We start from the raw sequence: 27,470 nt of genomic DNA, 5'->3' as shown, positions 1-27,470 counted from the left end.
AAAATTATTGGTTAATTTTTTAATTAGTTTTTTGACTCTGACAATGATTCAGTCTTTAAACAGAAATTTGTAAAAATGCAACTAATTTAAAAGGGATCAAAAAGTTTTCCATTTAAAGCATTGAGGACTGTTTGAAAATGAGTGCCATTGTTTGAATAATATTTAAAGTGTAACAATATGTTGTATGTAAAGAGTTAAGCCATGTTTCTTCATTATACTGGTTGTGTTGTAAGATTCATGTATGTCACGCCCAGTAACCCTGGTCCACCCTCCATCTGAACAGGAAACATCAGCGTTCATGTGAACTTTAACCCTTAAAACCTTCCTCCTTCAATCTGCAGCATTTGGAGTATCTTCTGTGCTCAACAGGTTCTACACAGTGTTTTGTTATGTGTACAAATGTCAGCATGTCACACTAGCATGGGTGTGGAACAGTACAGGTAAAATTACCAGATTAAACAGGAAGGGCTTTGATATTTCTTCAAAATGAAGCTAGCTTCTGCTTTTAAGTTTGTCCAAAATTTGTTTACCTTGAAAATCTGTTTTTAGCATGTAGGTGAACGACAGTGACCTGTGTACACTGGGGTTTTTTTTGTTTATCATGTTGTAAGCAGTGAAGTATTTTGTTTTGCGTTAAAAGTTTCAAAGCCTTTTTATTTTAAATCATTTTATGAACGTCTTTTAACAGAATGTGTTTGTGTGTGTCTCTCTGACAAAGCCAGCTCCTTTATTACTTTGACGGAAGTGATGGTGAACTACCTTCAACAGTTGCAGTCTGTGTAGCTGATCTACTGTAACCCGTTGGTAATAGAAATCTGGGATTTTGTTCTTGGGTGGGCTCATGTGTTCAGAGTCAACAGAATGATATTAGATTCGTCTCCAACATTATAGTTAATTAACTGACTTAATCTGAATTTTCGGGTGATTTGTCTAGATTTTTTAATTTGGTATCTGTTCGGAACACGCATTGTTCCAAAAAATGTTAAGCTCAGGTAAGATGTATGAAAGTAGCTGAGCAGCTAATGTGATTATTGACATGTTTGGCCATGTAAAAATTTCAAGCATGTTTAAGTTGTGGGAATATCTAATTAGTTAGCTTGGGTCTTGATTTATTGTTTGATAGATGACAGTAGGATTGCTAAGCAGGCAGTTGCTGACAGGTGGATGAAAGAAAATGTGCCTTTTTTGTTTAAGTGCAAGTCAATTAGCTTGAGTTTGAACAGATGTGTGTGTGTGTATATGTATAGATCCAAAGTCTTTCTGTAATATGAAGTGTCAATGTGTCTTTGTTGGCTAAATCCTCAACACACACACTTTTGCAATATGTCGCTCGTTAATTCTAGAGGCATGACTGGCCAGTTGCAAATGAAGGATGCCGTCCATAAACAGGCTGGGGGTCCTGGTGGAGAGCATCACACTCTCAGAAAATTCTTTCACTTTCTTCCACTTATGTTTTTAATTGTAATAAAACAAAGAAGATTGATGAGGGCAGAGTAGTAGATGTGATCTATATGGACTTCAGTAAGGTGTTCGACAAGGTTTCCCATGGGAGACTGATTAGCAAGGTTAGATCTCACGGAATACAGGGAGAACTAGCCATTTGGATACAGAACTGGCTCAAAGGTAGAAGACAGAGGGTGGTGGTGGAGGGTTGTTTTTCAGACTGGAAGCCTGTGACCAGTGGAGTGCCACAAGGATTGATGCTGAGCCCTCTACTTTTTGTCATTTACATAAATGATTTGGATGCGAGCATTTAAGGTACAGTTCGTAAGTTTGCAGATTACACCAAAATTGGAGGTGTAGTGGACAGCGAAGAGGGTTACCTCAGATTACAACGGGATCTTGACCAGATGGGCCAATGGGCTGAGAAGTGGCAGATGGAGTTTAATTGAGATAAATGCGAGGTGCTGCATTTTGGAAAAGCAAATCTTAGCAGGACTTATACACTTAATGGTAAGGTCCCAGCGAGTGTTGCTGACCAAAGAGACCTTGGAGTGCAGGTTCATTGCCTCTTGAAAGTGGAGTCGTGGGTAGATCGGATAGTGAAGAAAGCGTTTGGTATGTTTTCCTTTATTAGTCAGAGTATTGAGTACAGGCATTGTGAGGTCATGTTGTGGCTGTACAGGACATTGGTTAGGCCCCTGTTGGAATATTGTGTGCAATTCTGGTCTATCGGAAAGATATTGTGAAACTTGAAAGGGTTCAGAAAAGATTTACAAGGATGCTGCCAGGGTTGGAGGATCTGAGCTACAGGGAGAGGCTGAACAGGCTGGAGCTGTTTTCCCTGGAGCGTCGGAGGCTGAGGGGTGACCTTATAGAGTTTATAAAATTATGAGGAGCATGGGTAGGATAAATAGACAAAGTCTTTTCCCTGGGTCGGGGAGTCCAGACTAGAGGGCATAGGTTTAGGGTGAGAGGGGAAAGATATAAAAGAGACCTAAGAGGCAAATGTTTCATGCAGAGGGTGGTACATGTATGGAATGAGCTGCCAGAGGATGTGGTGGAGGCTAGTACAATTGCAACATTTAAGAGGCATTTGGATGGGTATATGAATAGGAAGGGTTTGGAGGGATATAGGTCGGGTGCTGGCAGGTGGGAATAGATTGGGTTGAGATATCTGGTCAGCATGGACTGGTTGGACCGAAGGGTCTGTTTCCATGCTCTACATCTCTATGATTCTATAAATCAACTCACATGAATTTCCTCACAAATACCCTATAGAAAATGGTTTTGAATGACACCCTGCTGCTCATGTGTCCAATGCAACCTTTGGTAGATTAAAGCTTTACAATTCCCAATTGAATTGTGTCAGTTGAAAACTGTCACTAAGCCAATCTTGAAAGAAATGCTAAAGGATATATTGGTCAATACTGTTGCAGGCAGCAGTTCTGTAGATTACCTGCTTTCTTGTGAGAGTTTCCAAGCTTCTTCCATCTTCTCAAGTCTGCAGGAAAGGAAATGGTCTAAGTTCCTCTTCTGAGACTTGTAGAAGAACTCAAACCTTTGCCAGAGGAGGATAGTCGATTCCGAACAGAATTGATTGCATTCCCTGTAAGGCTGCTTACTAACTGCAAATCGCATTTAATATGAAATAGGAAAAGAAAAATGCCGAGCCTTCTCCACAATTCAGCAGGAACTGGCTGATCTGATAGTCCTCACATTTGTTTTCCTGCCCTTTCCCTGACACCCTTGATTCCGCTACTGTTTAAGGATCTATCCCAGCCTTAAATATATACAAGAATTCTTCCTTACAGGTCTGTGTGGCAAGGAGTTCCAAAGACTCTTAACCCTCGAGAAAATACATTCTTCCTCTTCTCTGTCTTAAGTTGATGTCCCTTTATTCTAAGACAATGCCTCTTGGTCCTAGACTCTCCTGTCAGGGGAAGCATCCTCTCACATTGACCTCTCATTCTTCTGAACTCCAATGAGTAGAGACCCAACCTGTTTAGGCTTTGGCTCTGTACAATCCCTCCGTACCAAAGATTAGCTTGGTAACATCACTAAAACTCAAAGTTTAGGCCTTTGGAATTGTGAAAAGTTTGTTCATTGTGTTTGGAAAGGAATTGTAGAATTGTGGCTACAGATGAAGGAAAAGAACTGATAAAGCATCAGTTAAGTAAAGATATTTAAAACCTGAAGATAGGTGTTTGTTTCTCTGGGATTGAGTATCTGTAATGGATAGTGTTCCGAAACAAGTTGAAACAAGTTCAATGTTCGTGTTTAAAGTCTTTCCAACTATTATATATAGTCTTTGTTCTTTTGTGCAATAAACTTGTGTTCGGTTCTTTAAAGGACATCTGGAACATAACTTGTGAAAATGTTTTGGTGATCATTTACTGTGGTAATTAACTGCAAAAGTTAAACCACTGATCTATCACCCCAGGCTTCATCTGGAATAAGGCTTGTCCAATGTTGCTGTCAGCTGGGACCATAATATAGAATTCAGAGCAACAATGCTTATGTTTGTGTTTGTTTGTTTGTTTGAAGATACCACATGTACACTTTGTAAACAGTGTGTAGAGATCCAGCATGATTTAAGAATGAAACTTGTTGTCAAACCAATCAAGCAAATGCTGGCTATCCAATGCCTTGATGACACAGAAGACGTATTAATGGTGTTATTCAGCTGATATAGATTATGTTGATGTTCCATATGAGGCTGTGCAAGAAGCAGATTGAAAACTGTTCATAGGATCCAAAAATGAAGCACTTGAAACTGTTCTTGGAGAGAAGAAGTCTGAAAGGAGATCTGATTCCTGATGAAGGGCTCTGGCCCAAAACGTCGAATTTCCTGTTCCTGACCTGCTGTGCTTACACCAGCAACACATTTTCAGCTGTGAAAGGAGATCTAGCAGAGGTTTTCAAAACTGAGAGGATAGGGAAAACTGTTCTTGCTCAAAAAAGGAACAAGAGGATATAGATTTAAAGTGATCACATTAGAAGCAAGGTGAAGTGGGGAAAACCACTCTGTTCAGTGAATAGTTAGGGTATGAAATGTGGCAGAGACTAGTTCAACTGGGGCATTTGAAAGGCGTTGGTGATTATTTTTATTCAAATAATGTGTGCAGGTGTGGACGAAAGGAAACCAGTACAGGCACAATGGGACAAATGGCCTCCTCTGTGCTGGAACAATTCTGTGAAATTTTAATATTAATACCTTTTTTTTTTGTGCGGCGCTTTTGCAGAGAGGGCTGGCAGGAGCAGACTCCAGCTGGCCAGACTCTCTCAAATAGTGAGATGATGGGAGAGGGTAGATTTCAACCACTGCAATATATTGTGAATGTCCTATATTTTTGATTGTGTTTTAGAAACCCTATTTTTCCATGTCATAAATGATACTGAACAGCATACATGTTTTCCAAATTATTTTTGGAGGAGATAAATTTTGTACCTTTTTTAAGCAGCGTCATCATTTTCAGGCCTTGCAATAGTTATCCTGTACCATTCTTTCATTACACGTAAAGGAATGCTGACAATTCATATTAACAAAATTACAAGCTCACATCCCACTTGACTATATTACTACTTGTACTTGGGGGCACATTTGAGTTTGTTAAAATTATTAAGCTTTTGGTCAGTTTTTAAAGTAGTTCTCAAGTTGCCAATATGATCTTCAATATCCACCATCTTCAGTAGATGGAAGTTACACCACAAACTGATTAATTTATGTGGAAAAAGATTGAATTCCTTTTAGCTTCTTAGTTGACTATTTATGAACTTAGCTTAACTAAATCTAACTTAGTCCTTTTTCAAATTTAGTAGTAATTGTGGAAAGTGTAGCTTTCAATTCTATGTGGTGAAACCTTGTGGTAATTATAACATGTTATTAACAGCAAGGAGAAAATTGCTAGGCCACTTGTATTTTAAATGGCAATGCAGAAACCAGATTTAAAGACTGAGTTATCATATTAACAATACAGAATGGTTTTACAACACTTGCCAGATCTCTGTAATTGCCTGAACACTTTACCTTTTTAGCTTTCCCCTCAACCCAGTTTAAAGGTCGCTACCTGCAATGTAGCTGAATTACTGTATGAAGTGCTCAGGCCGAATGTTCAACCAGAATTACATTATTTTGTATGTATCTCTAATCTCTGTAATCCAGATAACTAGCCAAACTTGCTTTTCTTGTGTACATATATTAAGGCTATATAAAATTTGATAACTCAGTAGTACTCCAATATAATCTTTCAAACCCCACCAGGATCCATGTTGAGACATTTTTTAAAATGTCATTGTTTTCTATTTCTGCAAATTACATGGACATCTGGTTATGTATGATTTCTAGCAAATGCTTCTGTGATTTGAAAATGTGAATTGCTTAAAGGTAGCCCCAAAAATATGTATTCTGTTCATACCAAAGGGCACTCTTATATTGGTGACTATTCCAGCCAGGGCGAACAATGAACATCGCAAGAAACATCAGCTCACTTTTAAATTTGACCTCTGGATTTAAGTGCCATTAATTGGCTCACGATTTTTGTGTGTAAAAGGATGATGGCGGAACATCTTCATAACTGCACCTCTCCTTTTCAGTGGTGTGGTGGTAGCATCAATGCTCATCAATCTCAAATAAAATCTTTGCACTCTCGGTAACATCTTTTGTTAATTCTTTGGCATTTAGCAATGAAATCAATGACAGTTAGTTTCAATAGTGAACTTCAGATTTAAAACAATATTTGTGAGAATTTAGCATTCTAATGTGGTTGCTCATGATGCTTTCTTTTCAATTACTGCATCTCATTGTTCTGTTTTAGTCAAAGACCTGGATATATAAAATACTGATCTATGCGTACCATGGTTTGGAGATGCTGGTGTTGGACTGGGTTATACAAAGTTAAAAATCACATTTCAGATCAGCGCTTCGAAAGCTAGTGCTTCCAAATAAACTGTTGGACTATAGCCTGATGTTGTGTGATTTTTACCATCTTTCTGAATCTGAAACAGTAGAGCATCTCTAATCGCCCCTCTCTAATGAGTCTTATGGTCTGATAAGACTATGGCGACTTTATCTTGCTTTTAATTATTGTAGGTGGTTCGAGGTTATATAAATATGACAGAATGCGTCTGATTAAATGAGCATTTCATTTACACTTAAACGAATTTTGTTTTCTTTCCAAACACTTGGTCTTGTCTATGCAATACTTGCACTGCCCAATTTTGTGTGTGTCAAATTGGGTAAGAACTTTCCTACTTAATTCATCATCTTCACAAATTGCTGAAGTTCTGTGACACTTTAAGATGGGTGATAATCTTTGATTGCATTGGGCTTTCTTAAAAGGTCAGGCCTGCTGTCTAATGCGTGAATGATATGTCCTAGAGATTTAATGGTTACAGACTGACTCTGTGTTTGTGAGTGTTAGTCCTGTATTTCGCAAACATTGTAACACTGCCCTCACTCTGCCATCCTGCTCTGTTGCAGTGGAACCGTGAATCAAGATGCCATCCCTTATGTCAGATAACCCATTACAAAATATTCCTCCTCATTCTTCTTGAAAAGTTCCAGATGTAGTTAATACCAAAATTTTATTTGATTAAGCAATATCTCCTACATGATGTGAGGAGTATTGTCAGTAGTTTGGATTGTTTGTCTGAAGATAGTTGCCAAAAGTCACTGTTCCCTTCTCCTTAGATTTTTTAAAAGTGTTTTTTTCTAGCATTGCTGGACTCCTAACCACAGGTGCCTTTGGCTCAATGTCCCGTACTTTCATAATGAGAGTTCAATACAGATTCACAGGGACCTCTTTTGATTTCAATTTTATAACCGTACTGAAACGCCGACTGATTTCCAGTTGAGATTCTACCATAAGACAAAGGAGCAGAAATAGTTCATTTAGCCCATCAAATCATGAGATTTCCCTAATGCAATATTGGTCCAATTTCTCACTTTCATCTCTGTAAAGGTGGATGTGGAACTTTCCTTTTAGATGCACAACCACACTGGTTTAGCATCACTGTGTCATGAAGAGCTGTCTTCAGCTTCCCAAGACCTTTTTTAATATTTTTTTTGGAAATTCTGCTCTCCATTCTTTCCGTTTGCCTTGGCTTTCCAATTCTAGAGAGGAGTTGCAGATCTGTGTAAGCTTTTCAGTGAACACTCCTTTTGGATTGCATTGAAGATTTCTGCTCTGAACTGCCGCAGTCAACTGTCCCTTGATTTTGAGTTGAATCCTCCTGGTCTATGGAGGGTTATAATTGGCTGACTTGGAAGAAGTCTTGCTCTAGCTGTCTTTGCCTGAAAGAAATGAAATTCCTGTTCTGGTGTCACATTGGAAGTTTGGTGTTTTCTCTGTTGACCATAATTTCAGCACTCCAATAATTTCCATTAGATCTCATAATTTATTCCAGGAACAACATTTCATTGTCACAATGTTTTGAAAGTTACTTGCTTTAATAGGATTTTCTTTTGGTTTCTGAGATTTTGTTGAAGCGTACAATGCCCTTTGCTCCTTTTGTGGGACTGACATTGTATAATTTTGGAAGAATTTGCTGTTTGTGTTCCCCTGCACCACCCCGCCCACCCCCTTCCAGTGAGAGCACTGTGTAACAGTGATTACTGTATCCTTTTTTTTTAAAAAAGTTTTTCCAGCCTCTGTGCATTTCCACTTCAGTGCCCTCAGTCCATTTTTGCCATCTTGTGTAAAATACAGGATTTTGCTCTCACTACTACCCACTTTTTTGTTAATGCACAGCCTTTTGATAGTTGTGTGATACAGTAGAAAATCTGATCTTTAAAGACTAATTGAAGGCTCCCACAATAAGGTGATCCTGATATCTTACCATCTTTTGTGACAGTATGCTTCCAAGTCCGGTTGTCGAGTGGCTTGGAGGGGAACTTGAAAATCATGATGTTCCCATGTAGCTGCCTCCCAGTTCCTTTCAGATAGTAGAGGTTGTGGGTTTGGAAGGTGCTGTTTGAGGAAAGCTATATCCTCAAAATCCTCTCCTAACAGTCCTATTGAATGTACACCAGTGGTTCCGAAAGGTGACTCACTACCACCTTCAAGGGTAACTGAGGATGAGTAATAAACATTGACTTAGCTAGTGACACCCACATTACAAGGAAAAATACATTTTTAAAAATGAATTTCTGCATTGGTTCCCAGGTGATAAGGATTTGTTCTGACCTGGGTGCCTTTCATTGCTCCACCCGCTCCTTGCCCACGCTCATCCCCTCTCAGATGGTACATGTCAAAAAGTGTGGTGCTGGAAAAGCACAGCCGGTCAGACAGCATCCGAGGAGCAGGAGGGTCAACGTTTCGAGCATCAGGAATGTGGGGGGCCCAAGGGGACAGAGCTAAATGGGAGAGGGGGGGAAGGTAGCTGGGAAAGCAATAGGTAGATGAAGGTGGGGGGTGCAAGCGGTATCAATGTTGATTTCATCAGATTCCTCATTTTGCCACCCCCTACCTTATCCGAGATCCAGTCTTCCAACTTGGCATCGCTCTCTTGAACTATCCTACCTGTTCATCTTCCTTCCCACTGACCTGCTCCACCCTCCTCTCTGACCTATCACCATCATCCCCCACCTTCATCTACCTATCGTATTCCCAGCTACCCCCTCCCTCTCATTTATCTCTCAGCTCTCTTGTCCCCCTCGCCCCATTCCTGATGAAGGGTTTATGCTCGAAACGTCGACTCTCTTCCTTCTCAGATGCTGCCTGACCTGCTGTGCTTTTCCAGCATCACACTTTCTAACTTTGCAATCCTCACTTTCTCCTCATACGGTGCAAGTTTAAGGCTCCGAAGATCGGGAGAATACTGTCAGATCTTCATGCTTGGGACAGGAAGCATCCCTCGGATGATCACCTTCCGAAGCATCATTGAGGCTTTATGTTTTGGTGCACACTGTAGCTCCTGGTAGACTCTGGCTGTCCTTAGCTCAAAGCATAGCCACGTGGCTAAGTTACCTATTGCCCTAAAGTCCTGATGCCTAAAAGGATGCCACCAACTACCTGATTTCTTCAGAGCAGTTCAATATTCAGCTTTATTCCTCGCTGGCTTTGGAGCATGCTTCCTGGTTTGAGTTCTCTGTAGAATTTTCATTTTGTTTTTTGGTTCAGGTTTTTCTTTTATGTTTTTAGCATTTAAATGAAACGGAGCTCATTGGAATGGTCCAGCAAAATTATGGCAGAGATCTGCATTTAAGGAAGAATGAAATGGAGAATCTGCAGTTAGCTAATGATGAAAGCCACTTTGCAGGGTAAGGAAATGGCTGCATGATAACTGATTTAACCAGATCTTTTCTAGATGAGTTACAGACATGAGCACTTTTTATTTAACATTTACGTACTGCAGATAGTTTAGTTAGGTGTGCCCCTTTGCATGTGTTGAAATTTACACCATTTTGGAATGGCCCTTCTGCTCATCATATTCCTCTAATGCCACACCCAGCTCCTCACTTTGGGAGAGAAGTAGAAATAGTTAGGATTTATATTTTAAAGTTATTTATCTTAAGTAATTTCACTCTTTAGAAATGAACAATTATTTCAGATGACAAGGTATAATATTTAGTTTTGGGGAAGTTTCGATGTAAGCTAACTGCAGGTTTTTACATTGATGTAATGGGACAATTGAATTTACTTAAATGCTTCACTTTAAAGTTGTACTTTTCAAGATGTGACCTCAATGTTAAGTAAGGGAATTACCGTAATTAACTCAAGCACACTGTAGTTGAGAGGAAAATACTGTTAAATGCTAAAGTAACAAAGTTAGTGTCATAAAATTTAACTTGAAAGGGCTAAGTAGACCTTTCTAATGTATGACTTTAATGTTCTTCTGTCTAGAATTGTGGGGAACAACACGTATAATGAATATAACAATAAAGGAGACCAGCCAATTGTATCCAAAACCATTTGTACTGATGCACGTGCTCAGGATTTAAATACAGTTTCTTTTGGAGACACTACAGTTGTAAATCCTTCAGTTGTTATCCAAGACAATGCATCAACAATGGTAGGATTTATTTTCCATTCCTGTATGGTTGTTGATCTTCTAGCATTTTATTTAATTTGTGAGTGACTAACTTGTGCATAATATACACAATCATTCAAAATGCTTACATCTGCCTATTGCAATGAAGATGAATTATCCGAAATATTCATTTCGAATATTGACTAGACACATACATATATCATGGACTTGCACAACAAAGATTGTGTATCTTTGCTTGAGTAAATTTTTGTTTGCATTAAACTAGTGGGTTTTATTGTGAGGAAAGGAACCTGGCTGACTTGGTTCTCACACTGAACTATATACAGTCAGGGAGGAGAGGGATGAGAGCGGAATCAGTTCAGCCCTCCTAATCCATCTTCATACATTAACTATGTAATGTTGAAACAACTCGCGCAATTAAAAGAATCCAGATTGACATCATAGAATATAGGGTCTCACCAGGTCATTGTGCGTCTTTTTTGTTGGATCTACTTGCAATGCTAGATGAGTTATTGATTTTTAATTCTGAGATTTTTTTGTTCACCAAATGTATTAAAGAATCTGGGTCAAAGGCAGGTATAGAAAATTAGGCCACAGATCAGCCATGATCTCATTTGAATGGTATTTTGAACAAACTCGGGTGGCACGGTGGCTCAGTGGTTAGCACTGCTACCTCACAGCGCCAGGGACCCGGGTTCAATTCTAGCCTCGGGCAACTCTCTGCGTGGAGTTTGCACATTCTCCCGGTGTCTGTGTGGGTTTCCTGCAGATGCTCTGGTTTCCTCCCACAGTCCAAAGATGTGCAGGTCAAGTGAATTGGCCATGGGAAATTGTCCAGAGTATTCAGCGATGTGTAGGTTGGGTGCATTAGTCAAGGGTAAATGTAGAGTAAGAGGATTGGGGAATAGATCTGAGTAGGATACTCTTCGGAGGGTTGGTGTGGACTTGTTGGACCAAATGACCTGTTTCCACACTGTAGGGATTCTATGAAAGGCCTACTCCTCTGTCCTAGTTGAGGATTCGATGCATGTTCTTGGGCTTATTTCTTTATCATTAATAACTCAGTCTAAAACTTGTGCTCTGCTGCCCACTTTAAGTCCAGGTCAGGGAGGTTGAAAAGCTTTGACCACTGACAAACCCAACAGCGAAGGCAAAAGTACAGATTGTGAAGCCTTTTTTTCCATTTCTCCCATTTCTTCTTTCATTGGTTATGTTCTGTGTCTGGTGATGTGTAAGGCCGATGCTGAGTGCCTGCAATCTTCAACTGATAATGCTGGTTACATTTATTAATTCTTCTTCCCATCAATTCTCCACCCCAAGTCACTCGCGTTCATTTGATTTCACCCAGTGATAATTCTTCTGGCTACTTTTAAATTGTTCCTCATGGGGAAGTGCTGAGCAAGTAACAAAAACATTGGAAATAGGAGCAGGAATAGACCATTTGACCCTTCTAGCTTGTTCTGCTATTCATTAATTGTAGAATCACTACAGTGTGATTTTTTGCTATCAGTGTGCGGTGCAATTCTATTAGAGGCAGGTTTATTGAGTAGCAAATTGTTATTGGCTTTATTCAATGGTCTTTCCAAATGCCTAATCAGTTGACATCATAAAAAAATGTTTGAGAGAGATCATAAAAAAATGTTTGAGATTACAGAAAGCTATTTTCTTTGTCATGTCTATGTTAGGTCTCTGAAGGATTCGTCCACCTCATGCTAACTCCCTTCACCTTGTGACCTCATTGATTCTTGCTTTTTCAAATATTAATACAACTGCCTGTTGGATGCCTCGACTGAACCTGCTTCCACCACCAGAATAATCCAGATACTAACCACTGATTCTATGAGAAATTAGTTTGCCCATGTCACCTTTTCCAGTAACCTGAAATCTGTGCTCTGTGATTCTTGATCCTTCCGCAGGAAGAACATCTTTTCCCCCTGAATATACTGCCCAGAAACGCCTCCATATGTACCCACACCTCTCTCACAAATGCATGATTTTGAATACCTCTCAACAAATTTCCTGCTTTCAAAAGAAACAGTTCCAACTTCTCCAATACGTCCACCCAACTGAAGTTCCTCATTCTTGTAAACATTCTTAAGAGTCTTTCCTACACTCTCCCCAATATCTTAACATTTTTCCTAAATTGTGGTGCACAGACCTGGATGGAAAGTTCTAGATCAGGCTGAATCAGGTGTTCTGTATAAGGTCTTAACACGACTTACTTATGGACACTCCCTTTTTTTAAAATAAAAGATAGTTTAGGATGCTCTATGATTTAATCATGCTGTTGACCTATCTTGCTGTCTTCAATATCCATCTGCTCCTGTATCCTTTGTGTAATACTGATCAACTAGGTTCTTTCCAGTCACTTGACTCACTTCATACTTTTATGCATTAAATTTCATCTGTGCATTCCAGCAATATTTCTAATTTTTTTTTTATTTCTATAGCATGTACTTCAATTCACAATACTTGCAAGTTTTATATGCTGTGCAGATTTTGAAAATGTGTCCCCTACACCAGGCTATAGGTCACTAATACAGTCACAGTTGTACAACACGGAAACAGACCCTTCAAACCAACTTGTCCATGCCGACTGGATATCCTAAATGACCTAGACTTGTTTAGAGTCATAGTCATAGAGATGGACAGCACAGAAACAGATCCTTCGGTCCAACCTGTTCATGCCGACCTGATATCCCAACCCAATCTAGTCCCACTTGTCAGCACCCGGCCCATATCCCTCCAAACCCTTCCTATTCATATACCCATCCAAATGCCTTTTAAATGTTGTAATCATACCAGCCTCCCCCGCTTGTTATTGCAGCCCATTCCATAGTCACACCACCCTCTGTTTGAAATCATTGCCCCTTAGGTCCCTTTTAAATCTTTCCCCTCTCACCATAAACCAATGCCGTCTAGTTCTGGACTCTCCTACTCTGGGAAAAAGACCTTGTCTATTCACCCTGCCCATGTCCCTCTTGATTTCATAAACCTCTCTAAGGTCACCCCTCAGCCTCCGACGCCCCAGGAAAATGGCCCCAGTCTATTCAGCCTCTCCCTTTAACTCAAACCCTCCAACCCTGGCAACATCCTTGTAAATCTTTTTTTTTCAACCCTGTCAAGTTTATCAACATCTTTCGTGTAGCAGGGAGACCAGAATTGAATGCACTATTCCAAAAGTGGCCTCAGCAATGTCCTGTACAGCCACAACATAATATATATATCAGGAACAATAGGAATCCTAACACACACATCCCCAGAGAATTCCAATTTGCTCCAGTCCAAGAAACATCCATTCGCCACCATTCTGTTTTCTATCACCCACTTAATCCTTTTGTACTGTCCATTTTATTCCAATGGTTCTAACTTTGCTTACAAATTTGCTGTAAGGAGTAAATTTTTTCTTCATTCAGATGTTTAACCTCCATCTGCTCCATGTTTGTACAGTCACTAATGTCACCGACCTCTACCATTTGCTTGACTCTCCTCTGCTGCTGAAATCCTCATCTATGGCTTTGTTTTGAGACTTAACTGTTGTAAGTGGTTAGTCTCTGACATTGTGTCCTTTGAAATTCTGCCTGTATTAAACGCTGTCCATCCAATGCCCTTGAGCATACTGACCTACATTGTTTATACAAGGACTTGATTATTAAAATATTCACAATTGTTTTCAAGCTCCCTCCGTGACCTTGGTTCTGGCTATCTCTGCCATCTCCTCCAGCCCCACAAACTGCTGAGGCATGGTCCTCAGCGATTGGCTTCTAGAGAATGCCAGGTTTAATCGCTCCATCAATTTCAACCATGCCATCAATTGCACAGCCCTCAGCTTTAGAATTCATTCTCCACACCTCTCCATCTCCCCACCCTTCTCTCCTTTTCTGAGCCTTTGGAGGTTAGGTGGATTGGCTGTGCTAAGTTGTCTGCTGTAGCTAGGGATGTGCAGGTTATGTGAGTTAGCCATGAGAAATGCGAGGTTATGGGGGTAGGGTAGGGGTCTGAGTTTGGGCAGGATATTTGTCAGAAAGTTGGTGCAAACTCGATGGATCGAATGGCCTCTTTCCGCACTGTAGCGGTTCTATGATTGTAAGATGCTCCTTAAAACCCAGTGTCATTTGCCTTAATAACCCCTTGGTGTTAATTTTATTTTTGCTTTATGTAAAATGCTGTGGGATTTTGAAGTGATAGGTTTACGTTATGATTCTGTAAGTTGCTGTTGCCATTATTCCATCTGGAAATGTTTGGCTTGTACCAAAACAGGCTGAGAGTCAGTGGAATTGATTGCTACGTGGTAGATTTGGCAGCTCCCTGTCTGAATGGCCCACAGTTCACTGGGGGAGTGAAAACGGACCAGCAGTGATACGTCATAGTTGTGTTGAAACAGAAGCAACCCTCCTGTTCTTCCTGCTTCCTCACAAACATAACCTTTGCACAATTATTTTGTGGCTGTTTGTTTTCCAGGACTGATTGGGGGCTGCTCAAGATTTGTGACAAATAGCCAGGAACGATAGAAGCTCAACATTTCTGTACCTTTTTCTTTGAATGCAGAATCATCCAGGATTTGCTCATTGAGATGACCCAGGTTTTCTTATCCCACCTCACCCCAGTTCTCTCTCTGCCCTTTTCTTGCTCCACACATGGGGGAGAAAGAGAGGACTGCAGGCGCGGGAGATCAGAGTCAAAATGTGTGGTGCTGGAAAAGCGCAGCTGGTCAAGCAGCATCTGAGGAGCAGGAGAGTCGACATTTTGAGGATAAGCCCTTCATCAGGAATGGCTTATTCTCAAAACGTTAATTCTCCTGCTCCTTGGATGCTGCCTGAATGGCTGTGCTTTTCCAGCACCACACTTTTTGACTCTGCTCCACACATACACCACACACCACACAAGTACAATCACAATCTGCTTCTCAGCACAAAATGGATAGCATGAGTTGAACTTCTTCCTGAAGAAATTCATTTCCTGTGCAGGTCCTGGGGCTTGGCTGGAGATGGATTATCGATCACTGTCAGCATTAGGAGGTCCAGAGTTTTTCTTGTGCTTCTGTTATATCAGTTGCTAGTTGCCTGTATTTTGTTTAGGCTAGAAATGGATTGGCATTTGGAGTGGAATCCCATTGCACTGGGAGCTCTGGGCACATCCCTGTTTGGCAAGAACAGGAAATGTGTGGCACGCTCCAGATCACATCCAATCTCATCTGATTTCCAAAGCCAGACACGGGTCTGGTTAGTAATTGGTTAGGAGAAAGTGAGGACTGCAGGTGCCGGAGGTCAGAATGGAGAGAGCGTGGTGCTGGAAACTCGATATTTTGGGCAAACGCCCAATTTCCTGATGAAGGGCTCCTGCCCGAAACGTCGATTTTCTTGCTCCTCGGATGCTGCGTGACCTGCTGTGCTTTTCCAGCACCACACTCTCAAAAGTAATTGGTTGGGAGGCTACCCAGGAATTCCAGGTGCAGTCGGAGGGCTTTTGAGGGCCAGTGGTATCGTCCCTAACACTGGGTCAGTCGGCCTCAGTCCATATCCCACCTGCTCCAGAAAATGTTGTAGTATCTCAGAGCAGATTGATTCTGTAAGAAAATATCTCAGTATAGAGGCATGTGCCTGCCAGAGCAGACTACTTCCTCCAGATTCTAGTAAGTACAAACTATCTTCAGTAAGTTTATTCTTAACGACTTCACAACCAAGATGTTTCAGCACCATAGCCTCCAGTGCAAGGAGACGAACAAGCCTCTCTGAGTGAGGTAGCTGTACTGGCTGATGACAGCAAACCAGGCCAGGGTGGGGAGCTGGGGCTCTGCTCCAAAAGGGTGCGATTAAAATTGGATCAGATAGAAAAAGTAGTAGGGAATAGAACATGCAGGTTGTGGTGTTCAGGGGCACTGCAAGGACCCTGGGAAATGGAAGGAGGAAACTAGGAAAGGGGTGGGTGGAGGGCAGCACAGAGATAGGGGAGAGAGGGTAGACTGCAGGGTGGATGTGAGTATTTCAGGGGTTGAACAGAGTGCGGTAATTAGTTGAGCTGAGAAGGAAGAAAGAGCAGGTGAATTGAATAAGGGCTGGTGTTATGGACCAGACGAAACCCTATCCAAGCATGTTAAGATGATAACCTAAGCCCCAACATTTTCTTAATTTTAAAGACAAGTGTTGGGCATTGCGTTCCAGGTGCAATTTGATTGGTCAAACTACCAGGATAAAGTAAAACTCACTTTATTCTTACACTTATAGCGAAAACACAAACAAAAAAAGAACTTAACAGAATAATAGATTATTTAATGACTAGACTGCAACTGTTCCAATAAAATAAGATCCCATAAACACACCCTTGGCAAAGGCCAATTCAGTAAAATAGATTGCCCCAAATGCAATTTTAGCAGCAGGAAGTGAAACCCAGCTTTTAGCTGTAACAGCGAGAGGAATAAGAGCTTCCACATCCACATCCAGCAACTGCAGAAAGCTAAAATCCAGGTTCTGTGGCAGCTTGACCCCACCCTTTCATGCTGCTTCTATTGTTCTGTTTCAAACAAAACCCAAAGCCTCACACGCTTCTTACTTTATTGGTTTAGAATAGACTGCTCAATACCTCTGTCTCAGTCTCTCTTGTTATGAAGATGTCGGGTTACTGTACCTTTTTAAGAGAGTTAAAAGCAACAGAACTACCTGTCAGAACCAAATGTTCTGAAAAGAAAGATAATGTAACATTTGGCCGAACAACTCGATTAGCTGGTTGCCTAGAAATGACAAAACAGATTCGAATTAGGCCAATCAGTTTAAATTATACACCAGAAAATGCCAAACACCAATCCAGTTTGAATTTAGTATATTGACAATCTTAAAAGTCAATGACACAATCCGATGCTTTGGGGGTATAAGAAGGGGGAAAATTGAACACTTGAGAGGAGAACTGCCAGGCCCAGTGTGTAAATAGACTGCTTGAAAAATAGCTCTCTTAAAAGGTACCTTTATCGATCAGTAACCTGTGAAGCAGAAATCCTTAAGAAGAAGAAAAAAGACTGGAATTCAGAGAAGCTGCCTGATTTTGAGCTAACGAGTTTTGTTTTGTAAATCATAATGGGGAGTTTTATTGGACTAGTATTAGAGAAGGGAAGGTAAAAGATAGGTTAGAGGAAGGAATTGTAACTAGTTGTTGGTTAATTATTCTCTGTTATACTTTAACAAATAAAGTTGTTAAGAAATAAAGTTGGCTGGTTTTAAATTAAGCAGGAGGGTTTACCCCGTGTCCTAATAGTTTGGGGCTTTGGGTCTGTGATCTGACTGGTCTCGACAGATTTGAATAGGTTGGGGACAAGAAAAATACCAGCAGATTTAAACACTTGCAGGTTACTGTCCTAGATCCTTAAATAAACAGTAGGCGAGGCAATTTGTTTAATTTCAGTAACTTGTGGGTGATTAAAGTAAAAGTGAGAGAAATGGCTCTTACAATTGCTGAAGAGTTTCCGGGATTTGAAGATGATTCTTAAATTTGCCAAGAAAATTTAGAAGGAAAGAAAAAGGCCATAATTTTAGAATTAGCAAATAAGTTAGATTTGGGTTTAACCAAGGACAAAAGTAAAGCTGAAATTGTAAAGGAATTACTCAAACACTTGGGTGTGTCAGGGAAACAGACAAGTGCAGTGGAGGTAGAAAAATTAAAATTACAGTTGAGGAAAATTGAGTTAGAAGATAAAGGGAAAGAGAAGAAAGAGAGAGAGAGAAGGTTCTTAGCTGAGCAAAGAGAGGGAGAAGAAGGGGAGAGACACAAAGAGAGAATTTGAACATGAAGTTGTGACTTAGTCAGCATACTGAAGTTGACAGGATGGAGATTAAAAGAGAAGGTAGTGATATATACAAATATGTCAAAACTCTGCCATGCTTTGATGAGAAAGATGTTGAAGCCTTCTTTATTTAATTTGAAAAATTGGCTAGGCAGATTGTGTGGTCTGAGGATTTATGGATAATACTAGTTCGGACTAAAATGGTAGGCAGAGCTAGTGAGGTATTTGCCGCGCTGTCAGATGAGGTGTCAAGAGATTATGAAGAGGTTAAACTAGCTATTTTAAATGCTTATGAATTGGTACCAGAAACATATAGACAGTGGTTCAAGTACACAAAGAAGGAACCAGGTCAGACTTATGTTGAGTTTGAAAGAATCAAACATAGTCATTTTGATTGATGGGTACGTAATTTGAAAATAGGTAAGAATTTTGAGGCTCTAAAAGAGATTATTCTGCTGGGGGAGTTTAAAAACTCACTTCCAGAGATGTTCAGAATTCACGTAGTGGAACAGAGTTCAGGAAGTGAGAAGGGCAGCAGAATTAGCAGGTGAGGACATGTTAGTGCATAAGACAAGCACTGGCCAAAGTTTCATTCTGTGAGGGATAGAAGTTGGGAGAAGGGGAGATCCTACACTATAAAACCAAGAGTGGAGAGCACTGGTAAGAATTTACCACCGGTTAAAGAAGCCCAAGAGGATGAACAGGAGGTGAAAGACCGCGGGTGTTTTCACTCTCAGAAGGTGAGACATGTACAGTCACAGAGCTGGTCGTTAAAGAAAGGCAAAATGATGTGGTAAAAGGAGCTAAGCCACTGGCATTAGTGAAGGTAATAAAGGAGACCCCAAGAAGAGTTGAGGAGCTGCAGGACAGTATACAGCCTGGGCAGGGGCTGGGTATGGAGTTAGTACCTGATCTCTACAAAGAATTCGTCTCCATGAGTGAAGTTTATTCAAAAAGAAGGACAACAAGTTATAATAACTCTTGGCCTATCAAATCTTTGCAGAATACTGCACAAGATAAATCTTTTCTGCATGGCTGGTTTTGAATTAAGCAGGAGAGTTTACCCCATGCCATAACACTCTTCATTTTAATGAAAAAGGACAAAATATGCCTCTTAAAGCTATAGTATCATCATAGTGGTGAAAATGTGTTGCTGGAAAAGCACAGCAGGTCAGGCAGCATCCTAGGAACAGGAAATTCGACGTTTCGGGCATAAGCCCTTACTGTTTCTTGGATGCTGCCTGACCTGCTGTGCTTTTCCAGCAACACATTTTTAGCTCTGATCTCCAGCATCTGCAGACCTCACTTTCTCCTATCATCATAAGGCTTGGACTGGGCATGGTGATCAGTTTGGGAGTTGTTTTTGGGGGAAGAGGAGAAACATTGAGGGAGATAGTGAAAGGCCCAGCAATCTTGTGGAAGTGAATGGCAGAGGGGCTGCCAGAGGAAAGAACCTCATTGAGAGTGATGGTGGGGAATTGATGTGGAAAGTTAGTGTAGAGGATGATGCAATCGAGTGGGGAAAAAGTCATAACAGCCATCTTTCTCCTAACTCAGCTTGCCAAATAAGGCCTCCCAGAGGATGAAGATTCCACATGGGAATGGGCTGACAAGTGCTGTGCAAGATCATGTGCAAACACAACTGTAGCAATGGAAACTGAAACAGAATAATATGAGCACTCCATTCAGGGTTTGTCACTGACGGGAAGCCTATACTGCAGAATAAAAGTGAATTAACCCCAACCAAAAACCATGATTCATTTAACTCTAAGGAGAAGAGCAGCACTTAATTCCCCCAAGCAGAGCTCTGTGTGGTGTCGGGGAGACGGGGGCTGGTGTAATTCCACTGGTGTAGGATATTCACAGGGCCGTGTATCTGAAAGGCAATGCTGTGGGGGTGAAACCTTTATGCAGGCTGTAGATTCCAAGATTGGAGAGCTGTACCATAGGATACAATGAATTCCCCCAAGAATCAGTTCGAATTGCTTTTCATGCAATGTACAGAACAAGGCCAGAGAGCTTGGCAGGATGAGGAAGAGGAAAGCTCATTGCTCATGGACGATGCACTTTCTCATATAGAGGGGGCTAAAAGGAAAGCTTTTACCCAACACAAGAGCAACTTTCACTTCCCTTCAGGCCCTTATTAATGATGTGAAGATCTCAAATGGAAAACCCACACAATATTGCTGATATTTCTTCATAGCTGAGTGCTTCCATGCCGGATGTTTGAGTAACTTAATCGAACAGTTTATTATTGTTCTTGAGGGTAAGGAAGATGAGAAGGGGTAAGTAGTGCCCCCCGACCCAGCGCCATGTGCAGACAAACCAACAGCAGCCAAAGAAGAGAGCAGGTGTTTCCCACTGTTGAGTGTGTACCATGAGAGGGTCTACCCAACATACAGCTGCCTGCTGTGAGCAAAAGACTGTGTCAGCAAAACCTTCGCATGAAGCTATGACCTACATCTTCCACTGTCCACCTGCTCATTACATTTGGCATTACCCATAAGAAGCATGTAATCATACAAAGAAAAGACCAGCTCACCCCTGCGTGGAAATGTCTCCTGCATTTACATTCAGTTTTTTTCAGAAAGAAGCAAGATTTCTTTGTAAATACTCTCCATGGCCTGATGCCATTTTGATTTTCTATCCTTTCATCAGCAGCATGTCATTCCTTTCTTTAGCACAATAGAAAGTCCATGAATCACCTTGAGAATCCTCCTCTAGTTTCAAACACCTTTACCCCAGTTTGGAAAATTTTATTTGCTAGAATTGTTCTTGTCAATTCCAGGGACATCACCAATTGGCTCCCCGTTGATGTTACATCTTGCCAGGAAATGTTACCAGTCTTCAGATTGGGCATGAAGCCTTTGTTGTCAAATTCAGTCATTCAAGATTTCATTGGGGGAAGGGGGCAACGAGAGCATTAAAAAAAAGCATTAAATCTATGTTCAGTCCCCCAGAGAACAAGGCCGGGCTGAGAAACAAGAACATGGCCAACCCCTTGCTACACCTGAAAGGGAAAATAATAACAGAGTTGGCAGCAAGTCACCTTCATCCTCTTTAGACTATAATGGCAATGAAGATCTTCCTGCTGAGAGAACAGATGCATCTGAATTTGCAAATGCAGGTACGAACAATATGTTGGGGATTGATTTTAAAACCCAGAGGGATAAGAAAAGGGCTTGTTGGTTCTTAAATTTTATAATGGACTTCAAGTATTCAAATCTCTGGCTTCATTTTCCTGTATCTTGTATCTTGTATAATTTGTCTCTTGTGTCTGCTGGATCATTGGTTTACAGAGCAGTGTGGTGCCAACCTTGTGGGTTCAATACCCACCACCAGTTTGACGTTACCATAAAGGACTCTCCTTCTCAACCTCTTCCTTCGCCTGAGGTCTGGTGGCCCTCATGTTAAATCACCACCGGTCACTTACTCTCTGTAATGAGAGAGCAGCCCCTATGGTCTGGTAAGACTATGGCAACACAACAACAACATGGACTTTGGCAGTGCCAGGTTCAACGACACAGGAAATCCAGTCAATTTCAGTAGCACACAGTCACCTACCATGCACGTGTTGCATGTGTTGTAGGATATTTGAGAAGAGAAAATCAATCAGGACCAGTAGAAAGATGGAGCAGGAAAGAACCTTTCCCTCCATTTTAAGCCTTTTAAAGTATTCAAGACTGTTTCCGATAGTTAACAGGAAAAGTGTGAATCAGTCCTCCTTTAAATTGGGCATTTATTCAGGGTACCTGAGGTTGGTTAAGACAAGTGCACATTTTCTAGAATTCCACCTCCAGAGTAAAGGAAGTCAATGTTTTTTTCCACGGTACTACTTTCTTTTAAGGTGCAGTTGGGATGTGTGGGGTGTGGGTGCGGGGTCAGGACCATATACCTGGGAAAATAGGCAACAGCGCCACCTACTGAGGATCTTGGACTGATCCATGATAAGCAAAACTATTGAGTTTGCAAAGTTAAAAATCACACAACAGTAGGTTATGGTTCAACAATTTTGTTTGGAAGCACTAGCTTTCAAAGCATTGTTTCTTCATCTGGCATTGTCACAAGCATCTGACGAAGGAGCAGCACTTTGAAAGCTAGTGCCTCCAAATAAACCTGTTGGACTACAATCTACAACCTAGTGTTGTGTGATTTTTTTTAACTTTTGTTCACCTCATCCCAGTCCAACAGCCACACTTCCAAATGATGAGTTTGCAATTGAGTTTGCTATTAGGTGGCTCTATTACAGGGTTATATTGCTTATTAAAGATGTGCATGCCAAATATAAGTCTTCTAATATAACTGAATAGTATGATATGCTGTTTATATGGTAGATTTTAAAATCTTTTGTTCAGTTATTTTTACGTGAATTTAATTTGATTGTCTGCAGCTGAAGAGAAGACTTGCAGTGACCTCCAGGGTAAACTTTACATTAACAGAGTATTCAACATGAGTGCAGACAAGATGTTTGAGCTCCTCTTCACTGACTCTCAGTTTATACAGAAATTTATTAGTACAAGAAAAATTACAGGTAACTAACTATGAAAATTACTTTCATTAAGCAAAAATAGATTGCAGCAGACCTCTTCTTAGGTCCATTCTGTTGTAACAGTCCGTGGCTGCGTTATCTACATTTATACTGAATTAGTGTTGCTTTAAATGGATCCACAAAGCCATCTGCATCATACACAGTATCAATCACTTTCTCACCCGAAGCCAAGATGATGGCTTAGCAATTTCAATGGCCAGATAGTCTTTACCACAGTCTAGTCTGCAGTTGCACATTGGGAACATATCGAGTTAGAGGCCTACATCATGGAAACAGGCCCTTCGTCTCTGTTGCCCAGTTTTCACAATTAAATTAGTCCCATTTGTCTGCAGTTGGTCCATGTCCCTTCATATCTATCCTATCCATGTACCTATCTAAATGTGTCTTAAATGGTGAAATTGAACTCCCTTCCACCACTACTTCTCGTAGCCTGTCCCAGACACTCATCCTCCTCAGTGTGAAAGAATTGTCCCTCTGTACCCTTTTTGTATCTCTTCCCTCTCACCTTAAACCTATGCCCTCTAGTTTTAAACTCTCCTACTATGGGGAAAAGCTGTCCACTATTCTACATTTACCTATGTCATGATTTTTATAGACATCTGTCAGCTCACCACGCACTTTCCTACACCCCAGAGAAAAGAATCCCAGCCTCTCCTTGTGACACAAGCCTTCCAATCCAAGTAGAATCCTAGTAAATCTTTTCTGCACACTGTCTAGTTTGATAATTTCTATAGTCAGGCGACCAGAACATTTGGACCAACTCAGCTGCATTAAGGTAATTGCTTGGGAAATTAAAGCTTCCAATTGGTAATTATTCCAATTCTCTTGAGCTTAATACCTGCCAAGGAAAGGTTAGAGCAGGTGTTTGCTCCTCTAAACGTTACCTTCTTCTCACCAATCAGCCGACAACTCCCTCCCCTAACTCCGTGTTTTTCCAAAACCCCTCCCCTCCAGCCCCAACATGTCCTCTACACTTGATTCCCTCTTTGGTAGAACTCTGCATCTATCACTGCCTCCCCAATCCCCTTGACCCAACATGGGTCAGCTGGATCCAACAACCCTCACTTCGATCCATGACCGAATCTGACCCCTTAAGTTACCCTAAATCTTCAACTACTTACCTGACACCCAACTCCCTCACCCTGGCATCCTTCTCCCTATCCACCCCACCCTCGCCCTATCCCCACACTTGCCTCACCCATTTATCCTTTAACAGGTATGCCTGATTTACAAGCATCCGACTTCTGAACAATCCTACTTACGAACGCTGTCTCATACACGGTTGTAATTTTACAGAGCTGAAAATGTATTGCTGGTTAAAGCGCAGCAGGTCAGGCAGCATCCAAGGAACAGGAAATTCGACGTTTCGGGCACAAGCCCTTCATCAGGACTGTAATTTTACAGACCTGACTTATGAACATTTCCTGTGCTTATGAACAGCTGCGTTATATTGTCCTGCGTTGTATTCCAACTTGCGTGCAAATCAACTTGTGAACAAACTCCAGAACAGAACCTGTTTGCAGACTGGGGACTGCCTGTAATGATGGGCTAAGCTGCTGAGTATTTAAGTTTCAGAATATAGTGCACTTACTGCTATAAGGGGCCACGGTTTCAGAGGTCATCTCATATTGCTCGCAGTGAGGATTCTTGAACTGGTCTCTCACGTTCAGGAATCAAAAATCGGTTTGTAACCCAGATTGAGGAAGAAATTACAATATGTTACGGCGTCCCTTTTCCATGTATCTAAAATACAGATAATTAAGGAAATTGGGTTGCCATATTTTTTAAAAATGGTGGTTATTGTATTATTGTTGTGTCTCCTACCTTACTACAATGACCACATTTCATTGTCTGTAAATTTGTTAATCATTGAAAAGTGCTATGTAAATGTAAACCTGTCTTTTGCTTTCTATGGATAGGTACACTGCAGCTTTAAGAAAGCTTTGTTAATGCATTTAATGGTAAAATGCTTTGGGAAACCTCCAAAAATGTGTCAAAAGATGCTGAGTACCTTAATAGAATACTAACAGTGATAATCATTTCTGTAATAGAGAAGTGTTACCATGGCAAATCATGAAGAATTTATTCTGGCTTGCTCGAGGGATAAGTTCCAAACACACCTACATTAATTTTTCAGAACCTTGCACAGAAGGTAGTGAGTCAGCCCATCATGCCTGTGCTATCTCTTTGATAGATATTTCCAGTTAGTCTCATACTCCTGCTCTTTCCTCATAGCCCCAGAGAATCTTTCCCATCATGTAAATATCCAATTTTATTTTGGAAATTATGATTGCATTTACAATTTTTATAATTTCATAATTCCATTCTATATTTTTAACTTGGCAATTGTAATTGAATCTCCTATCACCACTCTGTTTCTTACAGAGTTTAAGAACTGGCTGGATTTTTAAAAGACAAAATCCCCTCTCCCCTCATTCGTTTGACAATTAACTACAAGTTGTGTCCTTTTGTTAACTGACCCTCCCACCCCGGTCAGTGGAATCCATTTCTCTTTCTCTGTCAAACTCCTTACTAATTTTGAACACCTCTGTTTAAGTTTCTGATTAACCTCCTTTATCTCTCCGGGGAAGGCAACCTCAGGACCTGCAATCTCACCACTAGTCCCTCAATACCACTCTACTAAATCCCCTCTGTATTGTCTTGACATCTTTCCAAAAGTATGATGCCAAGGATTGAACGCAGTCTTCTAGAACATGTTGTACAGAATGTTGGTGAGGCCTCTTCTGAGAGTATTGTGTTTCGTTCTGGTCACCCTGTTAGAGGAAGGAAATTATGAAGCTAAAAATCAAACAACACCAGGTTATAGACCAACAGGTTTATTTTGGAAGCACTAGCTTTCGGTGTGTTATCAGGTCAACCACCTGACGGAGCGTCCCTCCGAAAGCTAGTGCTTCCAAACAAACCTGTTGGACTATAGCTGGTGTTGTGTGATTTTTTTAACTTTGTCCATCCCAGCCCAACACCAGCTCCACCAAGTCATTATTAAGCGAGAGAGCGTTCAGAAAAGATTTACCAGGATGTTGCTGGGAATGGAGAGTTTGAGTTACAAGGATAGATTGAGACTTCTTCCACTAGAATGTAGGAGTTTGAGAGGTGACTTTACAGAGGTTAATAAAATCATGAGGGGCATAGATAGGTGAGTGGCAGGTGTTTTCCCTATGCTGGGGAATTTCACTCATGTTAAAAATCATCATTTTCTCCAGACCTTGTTAGTACTCCATGGGTAAAAGAAGAGAATGGTAACATTTTTAAGGTGAGAGGCGAAAGATAAATTTAAAATAAATGAGGGGCATTTTTTTTGACATGGTGGTTAGTATGTGGAATGAACTTCCAGAGGAAGTGGTAGATGTGGGTACAGTTACAACATCCTTAAAAGACATTTGGGTAAGTGCATGAATATGAGATGTTTGAAGGGGTATGGACCAAGTGCAGGCAGGTGGGACTAGTTTAGTTTGGGTACATGGTCGACACGGACTGGTTGGACCAAAAGATCTACCTCTGTGCTGTATGGCTGCATAACACACCATTTTACCTGACGCCTACCAGTGATATATACATATTTAATTCCTCTCCCTCCCATTTATGTTCCATTCCAGCATTTTAAAAAAAGAAAACTCGCTCTTTCTGTTCAGCATTCAAACTTATCTTTGTGATTTTTCCGCATGTTGAAATAATGCATGTAGACATTTTAAACTAAAATGGCAGCTTTTTGATTTTTAACATGAGCAAAAACAATCAATCATTTTTCTCCAGACCTCATTAGTACTCCATGGGAGAAAGAAGAGAATGGTAACCAGGCAAGAACAATGAAGTACATAATAACCATTACAAATCCTCTGATTGGCAAGTTTTCAACAGCAACTGAAAAACAGGTATTTGCAGAATCTATACTTGATGCAAATAATCTGGAAAATATATGCGGATTCATATTGAATGTAACCGATGTAAAATGTGCTTTTACTTGTCTCTCATAACATTCAGTTGGACAGAATGGTGGCTCAGTGGTGAGCACTGATGCACCACAGTGCCAAGGACCTGGGTTCAATTCCAGCCTTGGGTGACTTGCACATTCTCCCCATGTCTGCATGAGTTTCTGTTGTGTGCTTTAGTTTCCTCCCAATGTCCAAAGATGTGCAGGTTAAGTGGATTGACCATGGTACATGCAGGGTTACAGGGATGTGGTGGGGGCTGGATCTGGGAGGGATGCCCTTTTGGAGGGTTGGTAAAGACTTGATGGGCTGAATGGCCTCTTTCCATACTGGAGGGATTCTGTTGTTTTTTTAAATTTGTTTTTAAATGAATCTACTGTTTGCGTGCAATTTTTCTCTTTTTTATGGAGACAGCATTCCGTGTTCAGGGAAGTGGAAAAGGAATTGAATCAAGTTACAGAAATACTCTTAAAAATGTTTATTTCCTCTTAAACTTCATATTTCAGTAACTAAGCACCAAATAATGAGGAAGATCTGAAGCCTAACATGCTGTCTGAGGAACTGAGAAAGTAAATCTGTTCAGAATGTAAAACAAACCCTTCAATTACTGTCAATGTGGACTAACTTGGGCTATAGTTGAAAATGTGTTGCTGGTTAAAGCACAGCCGGTTAGGCAGCATCCAAGGAATAGGAAATTCAACGTTTCGGGCATAAGCCCTTCATCAGGAATGGGCTATAGATCAGCAGGATAGTGATTTAAAATGTC

General features: G+C 40.8%; 1 protein-coding gene across 2 annotated transcripts in view; it reads left to right on the top strand.

Annotated features, from left to right (window-relative positions):
* The first annotated feature begins 341 nt into the window (after positions 1 to 341).
* gramd1c (GRAM domain containing 1c) overlaps positions 342 to 27,470 on the top strand; it is a 54,669-nt gene continuing 27,540 nt past the window's right edge. Inside the window, exons 1-6 of one of the 2 annotated variants that reach the window (XM_060826488.1) lie at positions 342 to 440; positions 9,585 to 9,703; positions 10,287 to 10,455; positions 21,158 to 21,332; positions 22,596 to 22,736; positions 26,529 to 26,647. In XM_060826488.1, the coding sequence (XP_060682471.1) occupies positions 9,612 to 9,703; positions 10,287 to 10,455; positions 21,158 to 21,332; positions 22,596 to 22,736; positions 26,529 to 26,647 (696 nt within the window). In that variant the 5' untranslated portion in view covers positions 342 to 440; positions 9,585 to 9,611. Of the gene's footprint in view, positions 441 to 518; positions 553 to 9,584; positions 9,704 to 10,286; positions 10,456 to 21,157; positions 21,333 to 22,595; positions 22,737 to 26,528; positions 26,648 to 27,470 lie in introns of those variants that run through there. The other variant, XM_060826489.1, reaches the window with a different exon arrangement.

This window comes from Hemiscyllium ocellatum, chromosome 6 (assembly GCF_020745735.1).
Source record: "Hemiscyllium ocellatum isolate sHemOce1 chromosome 6, sHemOce1.pat.X.cur, whole genome shotgun sequence".
Taxonomy (NCBI): domain Eukaryota; kingdom Metazoa; phylum Chordata; class Chondrichthyes; order Orectolobiformes; family Hemiscylliidae; genus Hemiscyllium; species Hemiscyllium ocellatum.
This window is presented reverse-complemented; position numbering and strand designations above follow the sequence as displayed.